A 26353-nucleotide genomic window follows, 5' to 3' on the forward strand; every position below is an offset into this window, starting at 1 on the left:
AGGGAAGGTGAGCAGGGTTCTTATGGGATGTGAAGGGGGATGGGACATTGAAGCATGCACAGATCTTCCCTTCTTGCACATGGCACCTTTGTACACGTTTCCTTTTGCACATGACACCCCATCACCATCTTGAACCTTTGTGGTCTGGATTGGTTCTGTGGTTTGGCCACCTGGCATTGTTCTGCCTTGGTTCCTATGAACAAGCACTACTTAAAAACAAAGCATTAGGCATGGAAAATAATTTAGGGCCTTCCCTGGGTGACACCATGATTTTGCCTCACTCTTCTCTTTCAATTTAGATGTAACACAATTTTTGTTTATGTCAATGTTCAACATTTACATTATTATGACTGTTTACTGTTGAGCCAAGTAACTTACTACAATCATATTTCCTTTTTATACAACTTTTGCTTTTCATGAAGGTAATCATTTTTTTCATTTACTTACTTTTCTTTGTAACTACCATTAAATCCTCCTACATCCTCCATTAGTCTCTCAATACAATTTCCACATTGTCAAACTTACCAATTAGTCTGAAGTTATTTTTCTCCTAGAGAAACTGCTTTCCTGGAGCATTCTGTCTTTATGTTCCAAGTGAGAAAACGCGGTGACACAGGCTCAGAGAGGTCAAATGTGCAAAGGTCACACAGCTGGTGTATAACAGAGCTGGAACTCAAACCTAGGCAGGCAGTCTGTCTCTTGCAGTTCTTATTGGTGTCTGTATTGATTATCTATTGCCAAAATAATGCCGTGTAACAAACCACCCACAAACTCAATGCCTCAAGAAGCAGTTATTTATTATATCTCATATGTCTGGCGTTGGCTAGGATTGGCCAGGGAAGCCCATCAGAGGGAGATAGACTCCATTTACCCACTGGATACCCCAGGCATGTTCTCCTGGATTCAGCAGAGGTGCAGGAAAACAAACTCAGATGGGCAAGTGCTTTTCAGTCTTTGATTATCACATCCTCATAATGTCCCATTGATCAAAGCAAGTCACTTGGCCAAACCCAAATTCAAGGGTCAGGAAAGTTCTGAGACAGGAATCAGCCTAATGACACAGGGCCATCTGCAAGACCCCTGGCCTAACAAGATAAGGCCCCTAACCAATCTACAAGCTAGGAGAATCAGATAGAGACTACCAAGATCCACATTCCACAGTTTTTGGACTTTGCTGGGTTTACACATGCATTTAAGCACCCAGGAGTCCACTGAAGGTTACCCTAGCCCTATTAGCATAGTAAAAATCACACCCCAGGGTGGAGAGCTAGGGTGTTAATGATATACACATCACATGTATCAGTAGCATGCTACATGACAGCACAGGCACAAGCACAAACCCACCTCTACACACCATGACAAGACACTCCTCCCCAGCCTTTGCTTAATAAAAGCCCCATAATCCAGTTCCCTAAAAAGCTGGTCATTTGCCCCTTTCTTTTCTTCACAGGTTCCCTTCTGCCTGTCCTGTGCACAATCTAATAAACTTTTACTTTTCTACTTCTACTTGTTGTCTCTCTTAATTTCCATCCTGGGGGACAACAAGAAGCCATGTGTCAATAACAGTTCTTATGTAACATGTGCCAATAACAGTAACTTATGTGTATGTAAGGAGTGGGGAGAGAGAGTGAATATTTATTAACAATAGTTGGATCTACCACATTGACTAACTAGTAAGATATATGAATGACATGCAACTGTAGGGGAGGAAGACATTTCCTCTACCCACTCTGGGTCCTTCTGGATGGAAATCAAACTAAATTGACATGAGACAGAATAACAAGAGAAAATTAAACTAAGCTTTATAACATGTATACATGGGAAAGGTTCAGGCAAACTGAGCAACTCATCAAAATGGCTGAAGCCACCACCTTAAATATGATCTTCAGCTAAAGACACAGGAGGATGTTGGGGGTGGAGGGAGTCAGTTATGGGAGATAACCAGACAAGCACAGTAAACAAGAGTCAGGTTATTAAGCAGATTTAAGTCCTTGCATTGCGCATTGATGAGAGTTTCTAGAGATAAGGTCATCCTCCCTTCTTCCTGGTACAGAGAGAGAGATACCTTTCCAGATGGAGAGTTCCTTTACAAATGTAAAAGTCTCCTAACAAAGGGTAACTAAATTCTACTTTTCAGAGTTTCTTTCCTGTCTGCAGTTTTTAAAAGTAACCAGCCCAAAATAATCCTTATGTCAAAGAGGCATATCTTGGGGCCGGCTCCATGGCCGAGTGGTTAAGTTCGCGTGCTCTGCTGCGGCGGCCCAGGGTTTGGATCTTGGGCGCCGACATGGCGTCACTTGTCAGGCCACGTTGAGGCAGCGTCCCACATCCCACAACTAGAAGGACCTGCAACTAGGATACACAACTTTGTACCAGGGTTGGGAGGGGGGGGTTGGGTTGGGAAATACAGCAGGAAAAAAAAAAAGATTGGCAACAGTTGTTAGCTCAGGTGCCAACCCTTAAAAAAAAAAAGGAAGATTGGCAGCAGTTGTTAGCCTAGGTGCCAATCTTTAAAAAAAAAAAAGAGGCATATCTTGGGGTGGCCAATTCCAGTCCCCCACACAACAAAACATCTAATGATTAGTATACATGAGTCAATTTATCTTGAGGTATCTCAATTAGTGGCTTTTTGCTAAAGCATAAGCAATTTCTTTATTCTACCCATGAATTTTTGCAGAAAATATGTATTAAAAGCATGTTTCAAGGCAGTATTGAATATATCAAAACACTTCAATTTGATTTGTTTTCTTGCTTTCTTCTCATTCTCTTTTTTGAATTTTGTGCCATAGAAATGGGTAGATCCATTTGAAAAAAGAAATGTCATAAAATATAAAATCTAACTAACTTATTTGAACCTTAAAGCAGAGCATGAAAATATCTTGCTCTGAGACTACATTGATATTTGACTGATAAAAATACACCAATGAATTTTATTCCTAATAAATATTCCTGGAGTGAAGTAATATCCATATTTCACAAATTTTTAACAAGTGTTAGGAAAGAAACAACAGGTCCAAGACGGACTGTGCTTTTGTCACTGTGCTAAGCACCACGTCAGCAAACCAGGACTTAATGCCTAACCTCTTTGCAGTTCAGGCTCTCCCGGGAACGTGACCTTCAACCAGTCAATCTGGAATTACCTGGTCAGCTCTAGCGAGGTAATCTGCCTGATAGACCCCTGCCTTCCCCCATAGGAAGGTGACTTTGCCTGAAACAATCCTCTCCTTGCTAGAAACTTCCTTTTTCTGCCCTCTTCTGCATACAAAAGCCTTCCGTTTAGAACAGCTCCTCGGAGCTCCTTTCTGTCTGCTAGATGGGATGCTGCCCCATTCACGAATTGTTGAATAAAGCCAGTTAGATCTTCACATTTACTCAGTTGAATTTTGTTTGTTAACATAGGGCATAACGTGTTAATTTAATCATTCTTTAGGAGCCACTGAACAATAAATACATTCAAGAAAGCAAGGACATTTTAAAAGAGGAAAGACTTACAAATTTCTGTTTGAAAATTTTAAGCAAATTACCTTAAGAAATGCTTGTCTGTTAAAAAATCTAAAAGAGTTGAGCTGTATAAATCACTTAATAAACCTTGCAAAGTAATCAGCAGAACCTCCAGACTAATATAAGAAGGCCGTTAATATACACTTATATGCATTATGTTTATATTTACCATTTATAGGTAGTATTATAATAATACAATTTTATTTTTCTGTGATGTTTTCGTTTTAACCTGAATATCTTTTAACTCTGAGATAACAGATAAGACAAGTAGAAAACTGCAGTGTTTACGTACAACCGTAAATCCAGTCTGAGGTATTCTATCACTAAATTCTTCCCTCTTTTTTATTTGCACTTCTATAGCCTATGGCTAAATGGATTTTTCACTTTTTGTTTGGGCAATGTGGAAACAGGTCAGGTGGCAGGGCTCTCCCTTCTTAGAACTCCCATGCAGGTTGGTAAATTGTAGCACAGATCTGTCTGTAACAGGCTCAGAGTCAGATCATACGCATACTCTCTGGGGTAGAAAAATAGGGATCCACTGAAGGATTTGCAGCCATTAGACCTGGGGCTTCACCCAGCACGTCTGTGCCTTCCTGGAAGTGTCCTTAACATAGCTCTCATCATAGTGCCTTCTTGCAAGCTGCAATTAGGAGGGGTATCTTACCTCTCTTGCTAAAAATACACACTGTGAAACCCAGACTGCAGGAGCCAGAGGGAAGATAATAGGTGGTGGGGAAGAAACAGACTCTGTGCCTTGCTGGGAAGCACTGTTTCTGCTTATTTTCTGACCCCAGGTCCTGGAACTTGCCAGCGCCAATCTTTAAATTCTGTTATTTCCTCCAGGGAACAGATTGAAATTGCCCAGACCTGCATTGTGTTTCGATTACTTCTAAGGCACTTAATTTGCAATTGCCAGTAGTTGCTTTGTGCCTCTCAATTGGTGTGAAAATATTAGGATTATTGTGCTAATTAAAATACCTTTTGACAGCTGCACTTTCTGGGGAGTGGGCCAAGGAAAGGCTCCTGGGCATCCCAGTGCCCCTCCAGGGAGCAGGTTTGTGACCTCAGATGTCCCAAGGTTAGTCAGTTTCCATTTAGACACCTTGAGGTGCTTCTCCAATCTCACCTCACCTTGAATAATAAGTTTACAAGGTTGTTAGGCACTTTTGTTAGGTCCTTAATGTCACCCAATATATATAAAGCATTTTTAAAAGAGGAGGCAAGCCAGCATCTGGCAAAGTGAATGCTTACTAAAATAAAAAAACAAGAAAAGTAAATCATGCAAGCTATCTGTTTTATGTAGAATACAGTAAAATCATGGGAATTTTTTACATGTGGCAGTTCTGTCAGTCTTAACACTACTGTGTTTTAAGACAAAAATATAAAGTCCTGGGGATGTAATGTATAGCATGGTGACTTAGTTAATAATATTATTGTGCATATTTGAAAATTGCTAAGAGAGTACATCTTCATCACAAGAATTTTTTTTGTAACTATGTATGGGGACAGATGTTAACTAGACTTACTGTGGCGATCACGTCACAATATATACAGAGAGCAAACCATTATATTGCACAGTTGAAACTAATATAATGTTGTATGCCAATTTTACCTCAGTAAAAAATATATAAATATAAAGAAAGAGAGAGAGAGAGAAAAAAAAGAAAGGAAAGGATGAGTATGATGCGGTGTTGGATTTGCCACAAATTTATGACTAAAAATCTTGGCATCACAGTCCCTGCCACCCCTCTTTTGCCCTATCCTGTAAATCTCCAGAACCTACTTTGCAAATAACTCTCCCGTCTACTCTGCCACAGCCTCCACTCAGATCCTCAGCACTGCCCACCTGGATTATCACAGCGACCTCCTGGTTTCTCTGTCATGTACTATTCTCCCCCTGCTAATCCGAGTAATCTTTCCAAAATCCGTGTCTGCTTACAGATGGTTCGCTCTCTTGTTTCAGTTAACACTCAGTATCCACGGGATAAATCCAACCTTGGCACAGAAAACACATCTCCTCACAGTCTGACCCCTATTCCCAGCTCACCTGGCAGCCACTCTGGCCTTGGTTTCCTACCTCCCTGCCTCTGACTGGAATGTCCCATCTACTCTCCATTCTCATCCCAGTGAAGTGTTTGTCCACATGCTCCATCAAGGACAGAATCTGTGAAGGATGCAGTCACCTATCCACTTGTGGTTACAGAAAAAGGGTACTTAATACCTACTTTCACCAATGAAGCTGGAAGTTTGGCATGATTACTGTCAAATTTTAAAGGAAGTCTTATGATTGTGGAATTTTGTGATAAATAAATGTGTTACTTATCTAGTGGTTTTTTTTTTTTTTTACAAAAACCTAACTTCAATAGGTAAAAGTGTACTTAAAAGTTTCTATTAAGAAGTGCCTCCTGGTACTTAAATTGAGTTAGATCTGGCCAGCTGGGTGGAGGGGAGGAAGGAGGATGTCGCAGTTTCACACACAATTGAGAAAACACACAGCAAAGGCTAATGCCATCGTTAGTGTGCCTTATGGAATAATTTTTTTATCCCTGATAAATCCTAGCTAAGTCTCCCTCTCTAATTTGAGGCCAGTTTTTAATGGAAAGTGAACTGAAGAGTCAATTTACACATTGACACACTAGATCTTAGATTTACCTATGCAATCTCCGTGTGAAAACTTTATATCACCATTTATTTGATCAATTCAAGGAGGACTGAACACAAAAAGATAAGGTTAATTTACATTTGAATTTATGTGGATGCCAACAGGAACTGATTCCACGGGAAAAGGTCATTCATTAATCAAATAGTAACTGATCAGGGTGGAGCCCAGGGTTGGTACTGTATCTACATGCGTGAATTCCACAGAGAGCACATGAGAGGGAGCAGGGAGTGTAGAAGGCCAATAACAGAAGAAAGACTCTAAAAGGAAAGAGGTGAACGAGGTTATGGGACTCTCAACAGCACCATCAGACGCAGGGAAGGCACATCCTATTCTTTCTGAACAACACCGGCTTTCTTCACACCTTCCCTTTTGCTTCCTCCCACACACCCAAGGATATGTAAAACTTTGCACTACACTTGCTTCCTTCAAATACACCAGATCTCACATTTGAATTTCAAAGTTTTGGTCTCTCAAGAGCTTTACCATAAACTAATACAGAGGACGCTGCTTTAATTTCAAACTTACACAGTTTATTTTTATCACTCTTTTATTTTCCATTTCTCCAATTTCCTCCCAGTTTCATAGGGAGAATTAGAAATGCAATGGTGTTAAGAAGAGCATTCCACAGTGCTAAGCTAAGGCCGGACGCACAGATGTATCTCCATCGGAAACCGTTTTACTCTTTGCTTAAAAGATTTATTTAGGTAAAGCTGCAGCTCAAGGTATTAAGATCGTCTGAAAAACAGGTTATATCAAACTGTGAAAACTGCAGAACCATGTTTCTGAAGCTTACATCACAAACTCCCATTAAAGAGAAGAATCTTATCATGGATATAATTTTTATTATGAAACTGCTTAAATAAAATGAGCAAACAAAAATAGGAATGAAGCCTTGTGTTTATAGCTCTTACACAACTATAAAACTGAAACAAATCTATGCATTAATATAAAGCAAACCATGAGACAATAACATTAAAATTTTAATTTAATAGCCTGGATGGTGTTGTTTTGCTGGAAGTGGATTACAGTTATTAGGTACAGAATAAGAAGATGTAGCTCCTGATATTGTGCTCTGTTCCATCTGTTTCTATCCACTTGTTCACAAATGTTGTATTTCCATAACTCACTAGTATTAATGCCTCTGAGAATCTTTTGATGTTATTGTTTCCCCAGGATAGCCAAATCTACTGAGTGATTACAAAAGCCAATTTTAATGAGATGGTACTAGATAACTCTATAAAGATATTGTTTTCTTCCCTTGAAAATAAATTTAGCATTTAGCGTTAACTAAATCTACTTTGGTTGGTCATCTAATTCAATCATTACTGCTCTTGGGGAGGGGAAGGTATTTTGGGTGCTGATGAAGTGAAGTGATTTGGCACTTCAGCGTGTAAGATGACTATGGTATACCTCCTCTGGGTTCAGTTCCCCTGTATTACCACGTACATTGTGATAAATCAATTTTCCAGTCATTTTCTTCATGTGCACTGTTGGGAAAACTTAATTTGTCTATTGTACTTTAAAGTCATTGACCTTCCACCTGGTATAGCTGCAATAGCAGCCACAATAATGACTAGAACTATTAATACAGGCAATGATATGGCACTGCAGGACTGTGAGTATAGGATACAGGACTTAGTTACATCACTAAAATGAAAGGCAAAAATTAAAGAAAAAAACAAACTAGCTTAGAAACTAGTGGATCCCCAAGAATAGGCCCACATTTTGGTGAGAAATACAATTGGAGAGGAACAGAAATGCTGCTAAGGGAAGCTCTTGTGATATAAACTTATGCATTACGATTTAAAATTACATCGCTCAATATTTATCTGATGAGAGATAATACACCGGTTGTAACTTTACCCCAAGCAAACTTTCTTATCATGGAAAAAGAGCCACATGGTTTAACTGTGGCAAGTTGATCTTTTTGTGGATGAGCCAAAAAGAACTCTGAAGACATGGCAACTGCCATGGGCTGAATGTTGGTGTCCCCCTAAAAGCCGTGTTGAAGCCTGTTAAAAGATAAACTGAGACATATTAAAAATTTTAAGAGTTTATTTGAGCAAAAATTTATTCCAATCAGGCAGTGGTAAATTGGAAGTGATTAGGAGCACTCCTCCAACAGGAGCCGGGGGAAAGACATACAGAGAGAAGGGAAATTACTGATTGGCTACAGTTTAAAGCCTACGTGGCTGTTTGTGATCGGTTGTCCTTAGTGTTTTGATTTCATAGCAGTGAGGCATTTAGAAGTGTAGATTTTGGTTTGCTTATGTAGGTTGCCAAGGCATTAGAGCCACCTCAGTCTAACGACTTTCTTGTTTGATTAATTTAATAAGCCCTAATTCCCAATGTGTTGGTATTTAGAGGAGGGGCAATTGAGTTTAGATGAGGTCATGAGGGTGGAACCCCCATGATGGGATTAGTGCCCTTACAAGAAGAGAAAGAGCCCACAGCCCTCTCTGCCACATGAGGATACAGCAAGAAGGCAGCCTTCTGCATTGCTGGAAGAGGGCTCTCAGCAGAACCCCAGCCATGCTGGCGCCCTGATCTCCAGGACTGGCAGAAATAAATGTATGTTGCTTATAAGCCACTCAGTCTATGGTATTCTGTTGTAGCAGCCTAAGCAGACTAAGAGAGCAACTAACATCCTTTGGAGAATTTTTTAAGAAGGGCAGTTAGAGAGATGAATCCAAGTTTAGCTGATTGGCATGTAATAGCTGCTTCAGAGGAGCCCCAGAGTTTAAAGGAGAAAATAGATGTCAGAAGAAATGGTGGGTCTGTCGTTTTAGGTGGTAACCACCAATAGTTCTGGGAAAGAAAGTCAAAAGCAGATAGAGAAACCTGTTTGGACCTCTAGGGGCTTTCCTGGGAAGTGTCTGATTCCAAGCCAACTGATTAGGCTGTCTCTGTTCTACTCTGGCTCCAGGACAAACCAAGGTTGATAAAGCAATAATTGATAATGTTAGGCATTCAATGAACAGTCAGTAAGTAGTAACTAATATTATTTTCCATGAGACTTTTAATAAAGAGCTGCTTTAATTTCTCCTTCAATGTAATGACATTGGTATTTAAATAAGATTAGTTTAGACAGATTGGATTGTATAGAAATTAGGGCTAGAGAGATGAAGTATAAGACTGTTAAATTAGATTTCTATTTCCTCTGGAGGCTGAGGGATTGAAAAGAGAGGAAGATAAACTACAATTCCAAAGGAGATGTGAGAAGAATTGATTATTTACTGCAAATAAGGTATGCAAGAAGGAAGAACCCAAATTACTCTTAAATTTTGAGACTTTTTGAATAAATTTAAATCCTGGGCAAAAAGAGTGCTTTTGTTGTAGAGTTACCAACAGTAAGAAGCTTAGAGTGAATCACGGGATAGGCTGAATGTTAGTTGATACATTCAGGGAACTGTTTTCCCAAGCGTACTTTTGAGAAACCAAAACAAAGCAAAACGAACACAGCTCAAGAAATCTGTTTTGTACTGAAAAAACTGGGGAAGCACTGTATAGTATACACTGTAAACTCTTGGAAGCTCAAGGGCAGTATTAGCTAATAAAATCTTGGACAAGTTCTACAGTAAAGAAACTTTTTGATGCTGTTTAAATCAGAGTTTTCTAGACTTATTTGAATGTGAAACATTTTTATTCTCAAGTGCTAACTTAGGGAAAAAGGAGCAACAAGTTCATTTTCTCTGGGGAACTAAAGAGAAGAGGATTTCAGTAAATTAGTTCTCGATGTAAAGGCTTTGAAAGTAAAAACAATCTTATGTACTTTCTTGTAGTAGTCCTTAGATATCAAAGCACTTTGTCTAATAATTTGAGTTATCCTAAGATATTTAAAACATCTTTAGTTCTGGATTTTTTTTCCCTGAATTAATTTTAATTTTGTTTTAACCGAACTCAACTAAAGTATTTTGAATATTAATTAAAGTAGAGCCAATAAGGAGATCACAGACCTAATTTTAAATGGGAGCCCTTCAGTGACCTTAACTATAATAAATAGCTTAAGAAAATATTTTTTCCAGTTTTTAATTTTCAAAGAAAAAATACGGTTTTATGGGTTGAATTATGCATCCCCCTCCCAAAATATGTTGAAGTCCTAACCCCAAGTACTTCAGAATGTGACCTTATTTGGGAGTGGGGTCATTGCAGATGTAAATAGTTAAGATGAAGTCATACTGGAGTTGGGTGGGCCTTTAATTCAATATAAAAGGTGTGCTTATGAGGAAACGGGAGTTTTGGACACAGAGACATACAGAGATAGGATGGCCAAGTGATGATGGGGGCAGAGATTGGAGCAATGCCTCTACAAGCCAAGAAATGCCAGATTGCTGGCAAACACCAGAAGCTAGAAGAGGCTGAAAGAACTCTGCCCTACAGATTTCTGAGGGAGTATGGCCCTGCTGACACTGTGATTTCCAACCTCCAGCCTCCAGAATTGTGAGACAATAAATTCCTGTTGTTTTAAGCCACTCAGTTTGTGATACGTTTTTATAATAGCACTAGGAAACTAAAACATATGGCATAGAGCTGTGTTATTCCATATAGAAGCCACTAGCCACATGTGGGTATTTAACTTTAACTAGTTCAAATTAAACATAATTTAAAATTTAGTTCTTCAGGTAAACTAGATACATTCAGGCTGTTCAATAGTTACATGTGGTTAGTGACTGTCATATTTGACAGTGTAGATATAGAACATTTCTTATTGCAGAATGTTCTATTGGACAGCACTGGTACAGAGTAAAGTTGACTATCAAATTTTATTTATCGACATGTAACTGATTTAGTGAATGGGCCTATTCAAGAAAATTTGGTACTGGAAAAGAAAGCGGTTTTGTAGAAAGGCCTTTTTGAATAGATAACTTTAATCACTGACATTTTCCATTTTGAGAAGTTTTTATCGATGTCTTTGAACTATTTGGGGGCAGCAAGTTGACCTCTAACAGAATTTCTTACCATTAAGGTAACCATATTACCCCAGTGATACAATTTGTGAGGTCAAGTCTAAAAGTCTGGAATTTATTTATCTTCAAAAAGTCCACCTCATTGCTTCAACAAGTTTTCACTCAGACTATTTTTAGTATTTTTGGAAGGCTGATGATTTCTAACACCAGGGGTGACATAAGGGATGTGTCCCTTTGTTGTGTTTCAATTGAAGAAGGAACACACTGAACATTTAAATCTCAAACAGCAGTTCCTAAGGAGGCCACCATTTCCTTCTGATATTGTCTAAATAACCTGATTTGCATGCAGATTCCAAAATAATACACAATTTTCTGGATTAAAAAATTTTTTTTCATTTGGCTATGAAAACTAAGCACCTTGTTATCTATGTTTTCTATTTTATACCACCAAAAGCAGAACATCACATTGACAGGCATATCTGGAGTTATTTATAGATCATCTAGAAATAATATTAAGAATTCATGTTTCTGAAATGGAGATAAACACCCTATAAACTTAATGAAAAAGTGGTTACCCAATAACAGTGCTAATACATTGAAAATTGATTCTGTACTCTTGAGTAACACTGGTCAAATATTTTAAACACTAATCTCAAAATACATTCTATGAAATTGAGTGACTTTGTTCTAAGTATAGTTACCCTCTAAGGCAACACTTAACTCTCAGAAAGACCCGGAGACACAGTGTCTGTGATCAGATGTTTCCAGAGAGCTAATTTTCTGAGTAACAAGTAGGCAGACTCTGAAGAAAAAAATGAAAATGAGGGTGGGGGAGGACTCACTTAGAATCTGTGTCCGAATGCCAAGAAAGGTTAAAATCAGGCATGGGTCAAACTAGAACTCATCCCTAGAGAGAAGCAAACCCAATGACGCCTGGATTATGTCGCATTAGAGAATAAAATGAAGAGGATGCTCCTTCTTTCTTTTTCAGATCTTCTCTGCTGTCTCGTGATACAGCCCTGCACTTTCTGAGAGACAGAAAATGTTACCTAAAAAGTATGCTGAAGTGGGTCTCATTAATGTCCTTTTCTAGCTGTGTGGCAGATAAGTGTCATTGACTTCATCTATGAGCTGTAGATAATAATGATGATAATAATAATGATAAAATAATAATAACTATTACAACCATACAGGGTCATTGTGGAAATTAAAAGAGAATAAGTGCTATGGACTGAATTGTGTCCCCCCCAAATTCATATGAGACTGCATTTTTAGACAGCGCCTTTACAGAGGTAATTAAGGTGAAATGAGGTCATGAGGATAGGGCTCTGATCTGTCAGAATCAGTGTCCTTTTACGAGGAGACACCAAAGAGCTTGCTGTCACTCTGCCATGTGAGGATATAGCAAGAGGGTAGCCATCTGCAAGCCAGGAAAAGAGCTCTCACCAGAAACTGCTCCTGTTGGACCTTTATCTTGGACTTTTAGGCTCCAGAACGATGAGAAAATAAATTTCCATTGCTTAAGCTACTTGGTATATGATATCTCCACAGTGCAGCCTAAGCTGACTAATAAAATAAGGTAGGGTATCAAGGATAGAGTCCACATCAGATTTGCTCATTTTTTAATCCTAGAGCATTCTCAGTGCCTGCTAATAGTAGATGCTCAATAAATCTTTACTGAATAAATGAATGATTGAGTCAATAATACAAAAGCTCGTCATTACATGTGGATTTGAATTATTTCTGAGTAGACCTGACTTCAGAAGCTTCCTCTGGGTTCTTTAACGGATTGAATAAATTGGGCAGACTGCAAATTCAGTGTAGTGCCAATCCGAGGTCCTTTTTCCCTCTCTACCCTTCCCTGTTTCCTCCATGTGTCTGTGAAGGTGTTTAGAGACTGCAACTTGGGATCCAGACTTTCTGGAGTCCACATGATGGCCCTACCACTTACGGCCTTATGCAAGATGGTAAACTCTCATGTATCAGTAATAGCATGTGTAAAAATGGAGATAATCGTAACTCCTTCCTCACCACATTGCTGTGAGAAGTAAACAAATTGATACTTAGGCTTAGAAGGCAAAGAGTGAGCTCTCATCAATGTTAGTAGTTAGCAATCATGCCTAATCATGCTTAAACCTGAGACCTTATATCCCCTTCCTATTTCATACCTTCAACCTCTGTCTTGGCTCCTTCCCACCAAGATTTGTATACAAACAAATCTCCCAATTACGAAGATAAAACTTCTTCCCTCACCCCTTACCCCTCTTTAGCTACAGGCCAGTCTTTGCCCTCTACTTCATAGTCAGACTTTTCAGACAAGTCATTTATGCCATTGTCATCCATTTCTCAGGTTGCACTCCTTAATATACTTCAGTCTGACAGCCTCTCATCTCTGCCTACCCTCTGCCTTCCTGAATATCTTGGAATACAATGGTCATTGATTCTTATCTCATTCTGCTTTAATTTTAAGCTGAATTTGATGATACTGAACACGTCCTCCTCCTCTTTCTCTCTTCTTATCGGCGATACCGCATTCTCTGGATTCTCTGGTTCTCCTGCCTACCCGACCATTTATTCTCACATCTCTTCCAGGCTTCCCTGCTTCACTTACTTTGGGAGATCCTCGAGGCTTGGAGTCTGCATTCACTTCTTGGGAAATTGCATCAGTTTCTCTCCCTCAACTTGTGCAATCATCCTGTCACCACATATCATCTATTCTGACACTTAAACATCTCTCAAATCTCTGTGTTTTAGTCCATCTTTACCATCACAATCCTTGTCTGGCTCACCGTCATCTCTCACCTGTTTCATATAACAGCCTCATAACTAACTGGTCCTTTTCTGCCTCTAATCTTATCCTCTCTGATCTCAGTTTTCATCAAAAAACACAAAGTGGATCAGTCCTTTGCCTGCCGAAACCCCTAAGTAACTTGGCAACACTCTTGGGAAATGGTCCCCAAACTCTAGTGTGCCCATAATGCCTCAAGACCTGCCTTATGCCTACCCCTCTGGCTTCAGCTCTCTCTCATCCTTCCACCTCTCCTCCACTAGACGCAAAGGGCTTTGAGTTACTCAGTGCTCCCTTGCCAGGACTTTGGGCATGCTGGGCCTCCACCTAGAACCTCCCCACCACGTTCTCCAGTCTAGGTGGTGCCCTCTTATTTCCTCCAACAGCATCTTTCTGTAACACTCATACTGTTATTTTAAAATCTGTATCCTTTGCTCCATGAGAAAAAGAATTACCTGTATCTTATTTATCTTTTAACACACAGTACACATTCAAATATTTGTTGAATAGATGAATGAATAAACTGTCTTCAATTTTTCTTATGCTCATTTTTACTCCATTGGTTCAAATGCTTTGATCTGTATGATGGTTAGTTTTGCGTGTCAACTTGGCTGGGCCATGGGATGCTCAGATATTTGGTCAAACAATATTGCGAGTATTTGGTGAGGGTGTTTTCAGATGAGTTTAACATTTAAATCAATAGACTGAGTAAAGCAGATTGTTCTTCCTAATGTGAGTGGGGCTCATCTAATTAGCTGAAGGCCTAAACGGAACAAGAAGACTGACCTTCTCCGAATAGGAGGGAATTCATCCAGCCTGACTGGCTTAGAACTATGATATGGCCTTTTTCTTGTCTTCAGACTTGAACTGAAACATCAGCTCTTCCTGGATCTTGAGCCTGCTGGCCTTTGAACTGGAACAATACCATTGGTTCTCATGATTCTCAGGCTTTTGGAGTAACTGGAACTACATTGGCCCTCCTGAGCCTCCAGCTTGCCCACTCACCCTGCAGATCTTAGGACTTGTCAGTCTCCATAACTGTGTGAGCCAATTCCTTATAATAAATTTCTTTAATATATATATAAATACACACACATGCTATTGGTTCTATTTCTCTGCAGAACCCTGACTAATACAATCCACCAAATAATATTTGGAGTTGGAAATCTAGCAAGAAGTGAATCAAATTCTTATATAATAAAACATAAATATTTACTACCTGCCACTAGCAGCAATTTTCTAAACTTAATTAATTTTATATTTTATTTCATTTCTCTATTCAGAAGTTTCCAGAATCCAGAAGGTTATCAGCAAAAATAATGATGAAAATCAAGAGGCATCAATAAGCCGTGGAAGGGACAAATCCGTTTTTAGGGGAGTGGCATGTAGTTACATGCTGCCAACTAGTTCATGTGCATGTCAGTTTTTTAAAAATCCATATTTCAGAAATACTGTTTTAAAGAGTAGTTAGGTTCCCCGAATAGCCCAAATTTTCAAACCCATAATGTAGCTAAACTCTCCTAGAGAACTTCCTGAGTTCTGTGCCTGATGAAAGAAATTGCTGAGCAGAGGAGGGAAGAATGTGGGAAGATTAAGCAATTCCTACCTCTTTTTCTAGGCACATGGTGGGTCTTATTTATGTTCTGTAAATAAATGTCCACTTGAAATCTGGCGGCATTCCTAATTCCTGCATCCACTGTAGAATTATAGCTGACGTGAGAATTGAGACAAGTTCAACACAAAAATGTTTGAGCACCGCCTCTTTTGGTCGGTTCTTTGCTTAGTGTCAAGAAAACACATATGTCTGCTCCCAAAAGAAGAGAGTAGAAAAATAGGAGGAACAAAAGAAATGAAGAGTGAATTCAGTGGCAACTTTTCTGTTCTTCACTCTCCTTGCCTTCTTTTCTCTCTAACTCACTTTCAGGTCCTACTCAGGGGAGCATGGGAATAGCGCAGATCCATGCCAATTATTTTTATGTGAATGTTCAGGTGCTTAAAGAGGATCACCGGCTTACTGGCAGTTTAAAGGAAAGAGACTTAGGGCATTTAGAGAAATGAAAATTCAATGGAAATAATGATGTGATTGAGCAGGTAAAAAAGCTAACAGTGCTCAATGTTTTTTCCCAATTGCAGAAATAAAGCGTCTAGATCAAAGCAGAAAATAGTTTAACCATTGTATACTTTGTTATATATTGCTGAAACATCTTGGAGATTTAGACTGGAGTAAGACAGTTAAGACAGAATTGGAAGCTTTCCTCAAACCTTTGGTCCTCTGTTTGTCTATCGATGGAAAACCTGGAAGAATGAGTGAAAGTTACGGATGTCGTCTTACTGTCAAGAACTTTCTAGCAACCAAAGCTATAGAATAAGGAAATGGGTTGGCCTGGGACATCTCAGTAAGTATAATGATCTCTGTCATTGGAAGTGATCAAGAAAGGATAGGACGTCTGTCAAAGATAACATAGAAGGAATTATTCTATTGGTTGGAAGTTGAATTAGATGACCTTTGGTTATCTCCTCAAGATCTAAACTATGATTTTAGATTTTAATAAGTGGTACACTGTTTACCTGTGCATTGGGCAGACACTTCAATGACACATTATTAAAATTTTATATCATGTCCAATAATATCATGACACAAAAAATAAACTTAGAAATTTTGATGAATAAATATTAACACAATAAAGTGTACATTTTGGTCCCCAACCAAGCCCAGGATGTGCAGTATTTCATAAATATAAAATTTTCTTTGTAATTCAAATCTTATATGGTATAAAGACCTAGAATAACATTCATAACTCTGAATTATTTTAGCCATAGAGAAACAATGCATGGGCTCTTTAGGGCTATTTAACACTACTCCTTTCACTATACAGTATCTTCTGTTTCTGCCTTTATTATTTTTTTGTTTCTGTTTTGTTTTGTTTGCTGAAAATATCATCATTACAAGCAAGTACAACAATAAATTTTGTTAAACTCTTGCTTTTAAGTACTTGGAAACTGAGTGCTTGTTCTCAAGTACTCCAGGGAATTCTTTTATTTATTCTTTCTTCCTGTCCATTCATTGTTTCTAATAAAAGGTTAAGACTAAAATAATTCTCCTTCAGAAATGTACAAGAGCATATTTAATTTAGTTTTCCTTCTCAAAATTTAATGGGTAATCAAAACGATATGACAGAAACTTTCTGCATGTTACTCTCAATATTATTTTTCTCTAACAACGACTTTTCAAATATTTAAAGTTCCAAATCTGAGATCTTGTAAGACTAGTTTTATTTTCATCATAGATATTAATAATATGTTAATAAAATATCTTGTATATAATACAAATGTCTGTTGGAATCCCATCAAAAGTGAGGCTAGTTTTTTCCTTAATATAGTAAGTCTAAGGTTTTTTTGGATGAGAGAGTTAATAATCTATGGCATCTTTCATCCTTCCTGGCTAGTTATTTGCTTCTGTGACACCTATGGCCTCTCAACTCCTTTCTTGATGCAGCTGTTGAGGTTGGCCAGGGGAAGCTCCCAGGCAGCTCTCCCAGTTGATATTCTGTGGGTAACCCTGAGCAGCAGCCAAAGGCCCTTCCTGAGTTGAACCAGGTTGGCACTCAATGACCCAAGTCGGTTTCCTACTATTTAATCTTTTGCTTCTATACCTGCAGCCAATTTTTTTTTGTCTGAAGTAATTTTAATTACTCTCATCGTTCTCAAAGGCCCACTGCTTAGACTCAGTGAAGGAAGCATCATCCAAAAAGATATGATAAGCAGACCATAAGTATCATGGCAAAAGAATGAAACACTGATTTTTTTTTAATGAAAAAAAAAAGTTTCTTTGAAAATGTTTCCTTGCGGTAAACAAGCAGGATGAGTGGTATATACGAGCTCCTGAAAGCTTTGAGAAGCCTTCCTTCATGGGTTGACAGTGAGGTTCATCAGCTCAGCTGTCAACAGGTTGTCCCTCACTTAGTCTTTGAGTGAAAAACACAATTAATACCATCATGAATAGTCCACACTGAGTTGAGAAACCATCTATCAGAGATGCAAAAATTCCTGCTTTGGATGGAAGGTTGGATGTTATTAACTTTCATGGTTTCTTTTAACCCTTAATTCTCCTTAATCATGGTAAAGATAGATTTTTTCTAAATGAGAAAGTTGTCCATGTGACTTTTGGATTCTAACAGAATTGTTAAGAAGTGAGATGAAATTAAACTGTTCTGTATTTCAAAGATGAGCCTCTCTCTCTGCCCCCCCCCCCCCACACACACACCTCTCTCTTTAGTAGCTAACTGATAAGTCGACCATTTCTGCAAAGGGAATTTTAAAATTAATGAAAAAAGTCTCTATATTTATGTTCTCTTTATATTAAGAGAAAAAACCTCTCTATATGCATCACAGGTTAATGCACAATTTGGGCTGCTAGTGACTGGAAGCCATTGCCTGTGTGACAGCTTCATGCCTCAGTGTTAAAAATTAGAATGAGGCCAATTCTAGTGAATAGAGGTCCACAAGGACAATTGCTGTTTTTGTTGGTTCCTCTGGTACCAAGTCTAAGAATAGAAAAAACCTGGCAACACAACAGAACCGTCTTTTACTGCCATCTTTCCCTTCAGCATAAACTGGGGCTTGTGTTTACGGAGGGAGGTGAAAGGTATTTCTTCTTACTGTCCCTCAGTAAAGGAGCTTAGATCAATTACACTGGTGGAACATATATTGGAGGTAGTATATTTAAAATTAATTTAAAATGTAAAAGGTTTTTAATGCCTTTTAATATAAGCAAAAATTGATTTGTTAAAATGCTTTCAGATATTAGATACAATGATTTATCACTCCGAGTCTGTATTATAACTTCCTTCCCAAGTATATTGATTTTTTATGCATTTTGAAAGAGGAAATAGAACGAAAGAGTTTACCAAAATTCTTCCTCACCATTCTTCTTAAACAGAATTGGGTTCATCATGTGAACAGAGACTATTTCAAAACAGTAGAAATTTTTTTTCCAAAGTGGTAGGATTAACAAATTAGAAATATTTCTTAAACAACAAAGGACAGGTCGTATTTTTCTAAGCTCTGTTTTGCTGGATTGAAACATGAAATGTCAAATATTTATAATATTCAAGGGGCTGGCCTGGTGGCATAGCAGTTAAGTTCCTACTTTTGTGGCCCTGGGTTCGCCAGTTGGGATCCTGGGCACAGACATATGAAGCCATACTGGGGCAGGTGTCCCACATATAAAATCAATGAAGATGGGCACAGATGTTAGCTCAGGGCCAATATTCCTCAGCAAAAAGAGGAGGATTGGCAGTGGATGTTAGCTCAGATCTAATCTTCCTCAAAAGAAAAAATAGTACTATAATGTTCAAAGTTAATTACACTGAGTTATTAAAATATCGGAAATATTGAAATGGATTATGAATCTTATTTGAGATTTTGTATAACATAGGAACTTCTTCTTCTTTTTTTTTTTTGAGGAAGATTAGTCCTGAGCTAACTACTGCCAATCCTCCTCTTTTTGCTGAGGAAGACCGGCCCTGAGCTAACATCCATGCCCATCTTCCTCTACTTTATATGCAGGACACCTACCACAGTACAGCTTTTGCCAGGCGGTGCCATGTCTGCACCCAGGATCCGAATCAGTGAACTCTGTGCCGCCCAGAAGCTGAACGTGCGAACTTAACCGCTGCACCACTGGGCCAGCCCCTAGGAACTTCTGTATTTGTTGTTAACACGAAAAACTTAAAAGGTGTATTTCACTTTAGATTCAGAGCCCGAATAGAATTGATTTAAAATTTAAAGCACTTCTAGTTAGAAATTTCAACATTGTATAAGTTAAAAATGGAGCAAAAACCATATTTGTTACTCTTTTTTCTCCATGTTTTTCTATTAAGAATTTTCTTATATTCTAAAGTGTTTAATCAAACTCAGAATAAATGTCTCTGTGAAAAATTTAATTTTAATTTTGAGGCTGGTTTGCTCTTACAGTCACTCATTCTGAGTACTATACTAAGCGTATAACAATAATTATATGTATTTTTCCTAGCTTGTGATATGAAGTATCTTGCATTTTGGTGTATTTTCTTGTACTCAAGATTATCTGACTTCAGATGAGGAACTCTATTTCAGCTCCCCCTTTGAATATAAAGACCATCATCTGAGGATTAGAACTAGGCTGGCTGTCAGTTATACATCTGCTATTAGCGCCCTTGTTATTTTCCATGGAACAAAAAGGCAACATGAAAGAGTGTTTTTGCTACTAGTGTCTGGCTTTTATACAGTTACCGTTGTAACTGTGATAGTGGAAGGGAAGAGCAATACAGGCTGTATGGTGAAATCCACAGACGACCCAAAATCCCAGTGGTCTGTAGACAGAGGCAGGGCAGCATTGCTGTTAAGAACAGACACTGGGGTCCAGCGTACTTGGATTCAAGTCTAAATGCTCAATAGCTGTATGACTTGGGCGGTTCATTGTTCTTTGGGCATCAGTTTCATTGTTCTCATCTGTAAAATGAGGGTTGTTAGAGGTGTAAGTAAATGTGTGTGTGTGTATACATATATATATATATATATACACTTAAGGTGTATATATATGTTAAAGGTATATATATAATATATGATACGTATATATTACCTTAAGAGAGAGAGATATTTACTTAAGATTATACATATATCTACTTAAGATATATATGATATATATATTTAAGATATGTATGGATATATACACATATTTACTTAAGATTTTTATATATATATAATAGAGCAGTTATTGGCAGGTGGTAAGAGCTACTTAAATATTAAGTATTATTATGTTGCCTTATCATTTCTATATCTGAACTACTACTGAGTAACAAAATTGATTGATCTGATGGTGCTTTCCTTTCTCCGCTTTTTCTTTAAAGGTTCAAAGTTGCAACAAAATGTCACTTTTAAGAGGTTGAGTAAACACAGAGCGAGGAGCCTTAGAGCAAGGTGCCGAGTTAATAGAGGGATCATCACTTCTTGAATACATATGAACCAGCTCTTTGTAGAACTAGCAGAGGGCCTGTTAATGGGCTTTTGTTTTAAGGATGTGGATTGATATTCTAGGGAGAGGACTGATGAGAGCCCTCCTAACAACTACTACTAAAGCCTATTACTAAAACAGTAGCCTTGCAAATAAGTAGACTCTGAAATAAATCAAAATGCTAGAACGTAAGCTTCACGTAGACAGAGATTTTGTCTGTGTTGGCTCACTACTCTATCTGCAGAGTCCAGGCAAGTGCCTGGCAAATAGTGGGTGCCCAAGAACTATTTCTTGAACGAACTGAATGAATGAAAACCTTGTCCTTTCTTTTGAATAGGATTAACATTAAAAGCAAAACACACAAAAATATAGCAGGATTTCCCACTTCCTGACAGATTTCTGGCCTGAGAATGCTGGTAAGCAGGTGGGCAGGGCTGAGGAGCAGCATGTGACAGGCATGAGTACAAATCCTTACATGTAGCAAGTATTTAGAAGTCATGAATTTGGTTAAGTAGCCACAGGAACGTGTGGTGTGGAGTGGAGCCACACTTAACTCAGATTCATGCGCATGTCACATGTGAATTACAAATATTCTGTTGAGCATCTGCCTAACTTTAATGTCTACACTCACACTTTTTTCTCCCCAGGGTTTTCAGAAATCTTTTACCTGTGATCAAATGTCATAAAGTGACACTTTTCTTAAGTGATATTCTCTGCATACATTTAGCTTACTTTTAACAGTTTCTACTCAAGCTTTGATGGGGTAAAATAATGTTTGACATGATCCATTTTACAGATGGGGTTGATTACACAACATTACTTATAATTTAACTCACCTCAGATAGTGGATTAAGATAATATAACATTCTTAGAACTATGCCTGATTTAAATCTAAATACATATCTGTGTTTACTGCCATAGCAAACATTCTTTTAAAAGACAAAGAAGTCCCTTTTTATAGCATAGGCGAGCTAATAATTTGAATAAGAAACAATTCATATTACACATTGTAAGTTCTCCTAATTATCTTTGTAATGAAAACTGAGAAGCTATTAGTCATCCTTAGCTAAGCCATACTCAATTCTACTTGTTTTTTCTAAACATAATAAAAACAGCAAACAACCTTAAAGTACATTATTAATTGATTAGACATGTTTTCTTAAAATGGTTTACATTGCCTCATTTAACTTTGGAGCTTCCAGACGTTAATAATGAGTCATCAAAAAGCTATCATTGATTTATAATTCGCCTTACCACATCAGCCTTGGCCCAAGAACTCTGTGTGGGCCCAGAAGGAAAAAGAAAAATGTTTACAAGTGAGCCATGGCAGAAATATGCTGAAAACATATATCTGTATTCACAGAAAACAATTAGGCCTAACACAATTAGGGCGAACATTCAGGTTCATTTTATTCCAAGGAACGTTTCTACTCTTGAAGCTCCCTGTGGAAAAGAGTCCTTACCCTTAGAACACTACTGAGGGTGCTATAATTTCGCTTGGCCCTTGGACATGTAAGGTAAACGTTTTACATTATTGCACAGTAACAAAAATTGACAGCCATAGAAAACACAGGATCTGATCAACGTTAACACAATGGATGCTTAAGGCTAAACCACACTGGAAAGTAATCATTTCCACATGGAGATCAAATATCTTAACACAGTGTCATCTGTCGGAGTTGCTAGAAAAGGTTTCTTACGTAAAAATGGATTCGTAGGATGTCTTTTCACATTGGTCAGTTTCTTTTCACATGTGTGCTAGACGGAGGCACTTTAAGAGCTATTAACTGTAGTTTCAGGAGTACTCGACACTGAGTTTCAGCAGTTATTGGGAAATATGGCAAGGAATTAAAATGAAATTGGATTAAAAAGAAAGTCAACAAATCATTAAGTCATAAAATTTCCCCAAATCTTGTAAAAATCACTAGTCTCTGATTCGAAGAACTTCCTCACCAAAAGAAAAAAAAAAAGATTAGTAGCTATCACCCTCCTATGCCCAAGTAAGTGAACACTGCAGCTTTCCGATGTTAAGGTATAATGGTCTTGCTGTTTGGGTTCATAAGTGTTTTAAATATTGACGAGTTAAGTACTTTGAGTTACGTTTCGAGTAATATTTCAAAGTATTATATTATGCATAGGTTCCAAATAGTTAGAAAACTAAAATGTCGAATAAAACATGGAAGAATTTAGTAAAACGTAGAAAAATTAAAAGGCTAAAAAAACCATCACTCCGTTTTAAACGTGTAAAAATAAGTCGCATTCATTCGGGGGAATCAGTGACCCTTTTTTGGGGGTCTCAGTTAGTTGGTAGGTACTGCACCCCCCACAACACGTTGGAAAGTAGGTCCTGGTACACGCTCAGGAATATCCAGCCAGGTAAATACATCAGGGTGATGAGGCCCATGAAATTGAGCGGGTAGTGCGAATAGTCCCAGGAACAAGCGCCGCAAGTGCGGAGTCCCAGACCCCAGGACAACTCCCACACGTAGATGAAGATCACGTAAATGGGCACCCGCTTCCAGGTGCCCCAGCCGCGACTGTAGTGGAGGTGGACGTAGAGCTTGTCCACCAAGAAACTGCAGCTGCCGTACATAAAGAAGGACCAGAGCGACGTGTGGCCGCTGGCTGCCCCGTCCCCCTGCCCCAGCACGTTAAAGAAGAAGGTGAAGAAGATCTCATCCAAAAAGCCGTGCATTCCGAAGAAAAGAAAGCGGAACAGGTCTGGCAGCCCCTGGCCGGGGGCTCCCCTGGCGCCCCTGGGGCCGCGGGGTCGTCGCCGCCGGCCACTGGCCGCCGCAGGGGCGCGGGTGCCCAGAGGGGCGGGGGGCGCGCCCCGCCGCTGCTGCGGCTGCTGCTGCTGCCGCTGGTACCGCAAGCGCAGGAAGCGCTTCAGGAACACTTGGCAGTGGTAGAGCGCCAGCACGTACTGCAGCGCCAGGTCCAGCGGCCCCGGCGCCGCCGCGCCCCCCGGCCCGCCGCCCAGGCTGAGCAGCAGCGCCTGTCCCGCCAGGGTCTGCAGCCCCACGTGCGCCGAGGGGTACAGGAGGAAATTGAAGACGAAGGCGCTGGGGCAGCGCCGCTGCTGCAGGTAGACCTTCTCCAGGGCGAAGTGGGTGAGCGAGTGCAGGAGGCAGCGGTAGGGCGAGGAGAAGCCCAGCATCCGGAGGTCCGGGCTACGGGCGAAGCGCCGCGCCGAGGACTCGAGCACGTCCAGGGTGATCCCGTGCATCCCGTAGAAGTAGAGGCGCATCCAGGCGGGCAGCGCGGCGCCCTTAGCCGGAGCTTCAGCGGTGGACAGCGGCTCCGGGCGGCCGGCCGCTGCCTCGCCTCCCCGCCCGCCGGGGGCCCCCGGGCGCCGCGCCGTGCCGCCCCTCCGCGCCGGACCCTCGCTGTCCGCGTCGCTGCCCGCCATGGGCTCGGAGGCTGCCCGGGAGCCCGAGCCCGCGCCGCCGCCCCCGGGTGCGCGGAGGTGCGGGGCCGAAGGGCCGAGCCCCGCGCCGCCTCCCGGCCGCTGCCGGCCCCCGGGGGGAGCGCAGGGAGCTCCGTCCCGGCCGCAGCCCGGCGGCAGCGGGAGCTGGTGCGCTCGGGGGCCGCGCGGGCTGCCGGGCTCGCCGAGTCCCCCCGCCGCGGCCCCGCCGCGCCCTCCCCTCCAGTCCCAGGCGAGGTCCCGCCGGCCGGCGCCCGCACTCACCCTGCGCGGCCTAACGGGCGCCGCGGCCCGGCGAGGGGCGGCGGCGCGGGGGCTGCGAGCAGAAATGCAGAGGCCGGTGCAAACCCCATCTCGGCCGCGGCGCAGCTCCGCCGCCTCGGCTGCGGGCTCTGGCAGCGTATCGCCGGCAGAGACGCCCCTTCCCCGGGCCCTCCCCATGCCCTCGCCGCCCGTTTCGACCTCTCCCGCCTCGCAGCCCCTCCCGGCCGAGTCCCGCAGGGGGTCCTCTGAAGACAGCCGGCCCTGCTTCTCCGCCCCCTTCCGCCGCTCTGCCCGCGGATCCTGGGCTGTGCGGGAGGCGTTTGCCGGGGCGGAGGCACGGAGTGGAGAAATAGCTAACAGGTGTGACTGCGAGCTGCTGGGCATGCCCCGTATCGCGGGGACCAGGGCCTGGGCCTGGCTGGCGGAGACGGATGGCCGAGTGCCAGACCAGAGGCCAGGCCGGAGACCAAACTATGGTGCTGTATATTTAATATTTTTATTCAAAACCAGCTGTGTCCCAGCCACAGAGAATAAACCCGAGACTCCACGCCTGCCCGCCCCAGCGTTCCCCTGCATCCGAGATGTTGCCGCGGGGCCTGGGCCACTTTTTCAGTCTCTCTCCCGGCCAGTCGGCTTTCCTCGGTTAGTTTACTCTGGGCCAAGGACAGAGATTCAAAGTCCCCCAGAATTTATGAAATGATTTGAGGCCAGTTGGGTCGGGCATCCTTCTGGGGGTCTTATATCAAGAATAGTACCTTCGCTCATACTGACACACCCCAATGCTGCTTTTTCTCCTTGCAGAACTAGGTCATCCCAGAAGTGGAGCATGGAATAGAGGGCGAGGATTTTTCTTTTGGAGGTGGAGAGGGTGTAGGAATCCAGAAATTTGGTGTGTTGGGCTCTGCTTTTTTCTCCAGTTTTGAAACAGGCTTAGAATTGGAAAGAACCTTAGAGGTAAATTATACTGTTTACCTCCCCCCCAACAACAAACAAACCACAAATCACGTCTAGGCAGAAACAAGATAACAGTTCAAGGAGGCTATCTGATGTTCCCTGGTAAGAAGAGATCAGGTGTTCCCTGACTGGAAGGCCTTCTGGGGAATTTTTTTTTTCTTCTGGAGAAGAAATATTCTCGTAACTGAGCTAAAAGGGGCTCATTCTGCTCATCCGGTGCCAATCAATTGCAAACAAGTCAGTGGTTGAGAAAGGAAAATTTATGTGATTAGTTAGCATAATCTGAAGATGGCAGACTAGTGTCCTGAAGAAGCTTCTTAAAATCATACAGAATCTGGAGGCAGTTATATAGGGGAAATGGGCAGGGAGGGAGAGGGGTTAGGGATGTCAGCCATCTGGTGTGACAAACTTCAAGGTGCCGCATTATCTCTTTCTTCTGTCCTTTGTGATGGGTACCAACGCAGAGTTTTGTTTTTCTTCTTCTGGAGGTCATCATGTTCCTGGGGAACTCAGAGAACAAAGTTATCGTCTTATGACAGCTGGGAGATATATAGCAAGCAAGAGTCATAGAACTAGCAGATCAGGTATATTGCAAAAGCGAGAGGTGCTTAATTATCTAGGCTAGGTGTAGGCTAGAACATGTTCACAGAGACTGGTGAGCCAGAGTCATAGTTACAATATTACTTCTTTTCTCTCAGATGACTTCCCTCATGCTAACTTAAGCTCTAGATGTTACAATTTCCCCACTGTCAGTTGTAAATTCATGATCATATGAAGTACTCAGGAATAAAGCCGTTGACATCTTCTGGCTACTTCCTGCTGATGAGGGGTGCTGCAAGGGGGAAGTTTCTGGAAG

At 40.8% G+C, this 26353-nt stretch overlaps 1 protein-coding gene across 1 annotated transcript; it reads right to left on the reverse strand.

Moving 5' to 3' along the window:
- Positions 1 to 6788: 6788 nt before the first annotated feature.
- Positions 6789 to 24987, reverse strand: TMEM229A (transmembrane protein 229A). Its single transcript, XM_070512771.1, has one exon. It carries the CDS (start codon positions 24925 to 24927, stop codon positions 23149 to 23151), a length of 1779 nt encoding a protein of 592 aa, XP_070368872.1. The 5' UTR covers positions 24928 to 24987; the 3' UTR covers positions 6789 to 23148.
- Positions 24988 to 26353: the final 1366 nt, after the last annotated feature.

Source organism: Equus asinus, chromosome 1, assembly GCF_041296235.1.
Source record: "Equus asinus isolate D_3611 breed Donkey chromosome 1, EquAss-T2T_v2, whole genome shotgun sequence".
NCBI classification, from domain to species: domain Eukaryota; kingdom Metazoa; phylum Chordata; class Mammalia; order Perissodactyla; family Equidae; genus Equus; species Equus asinus.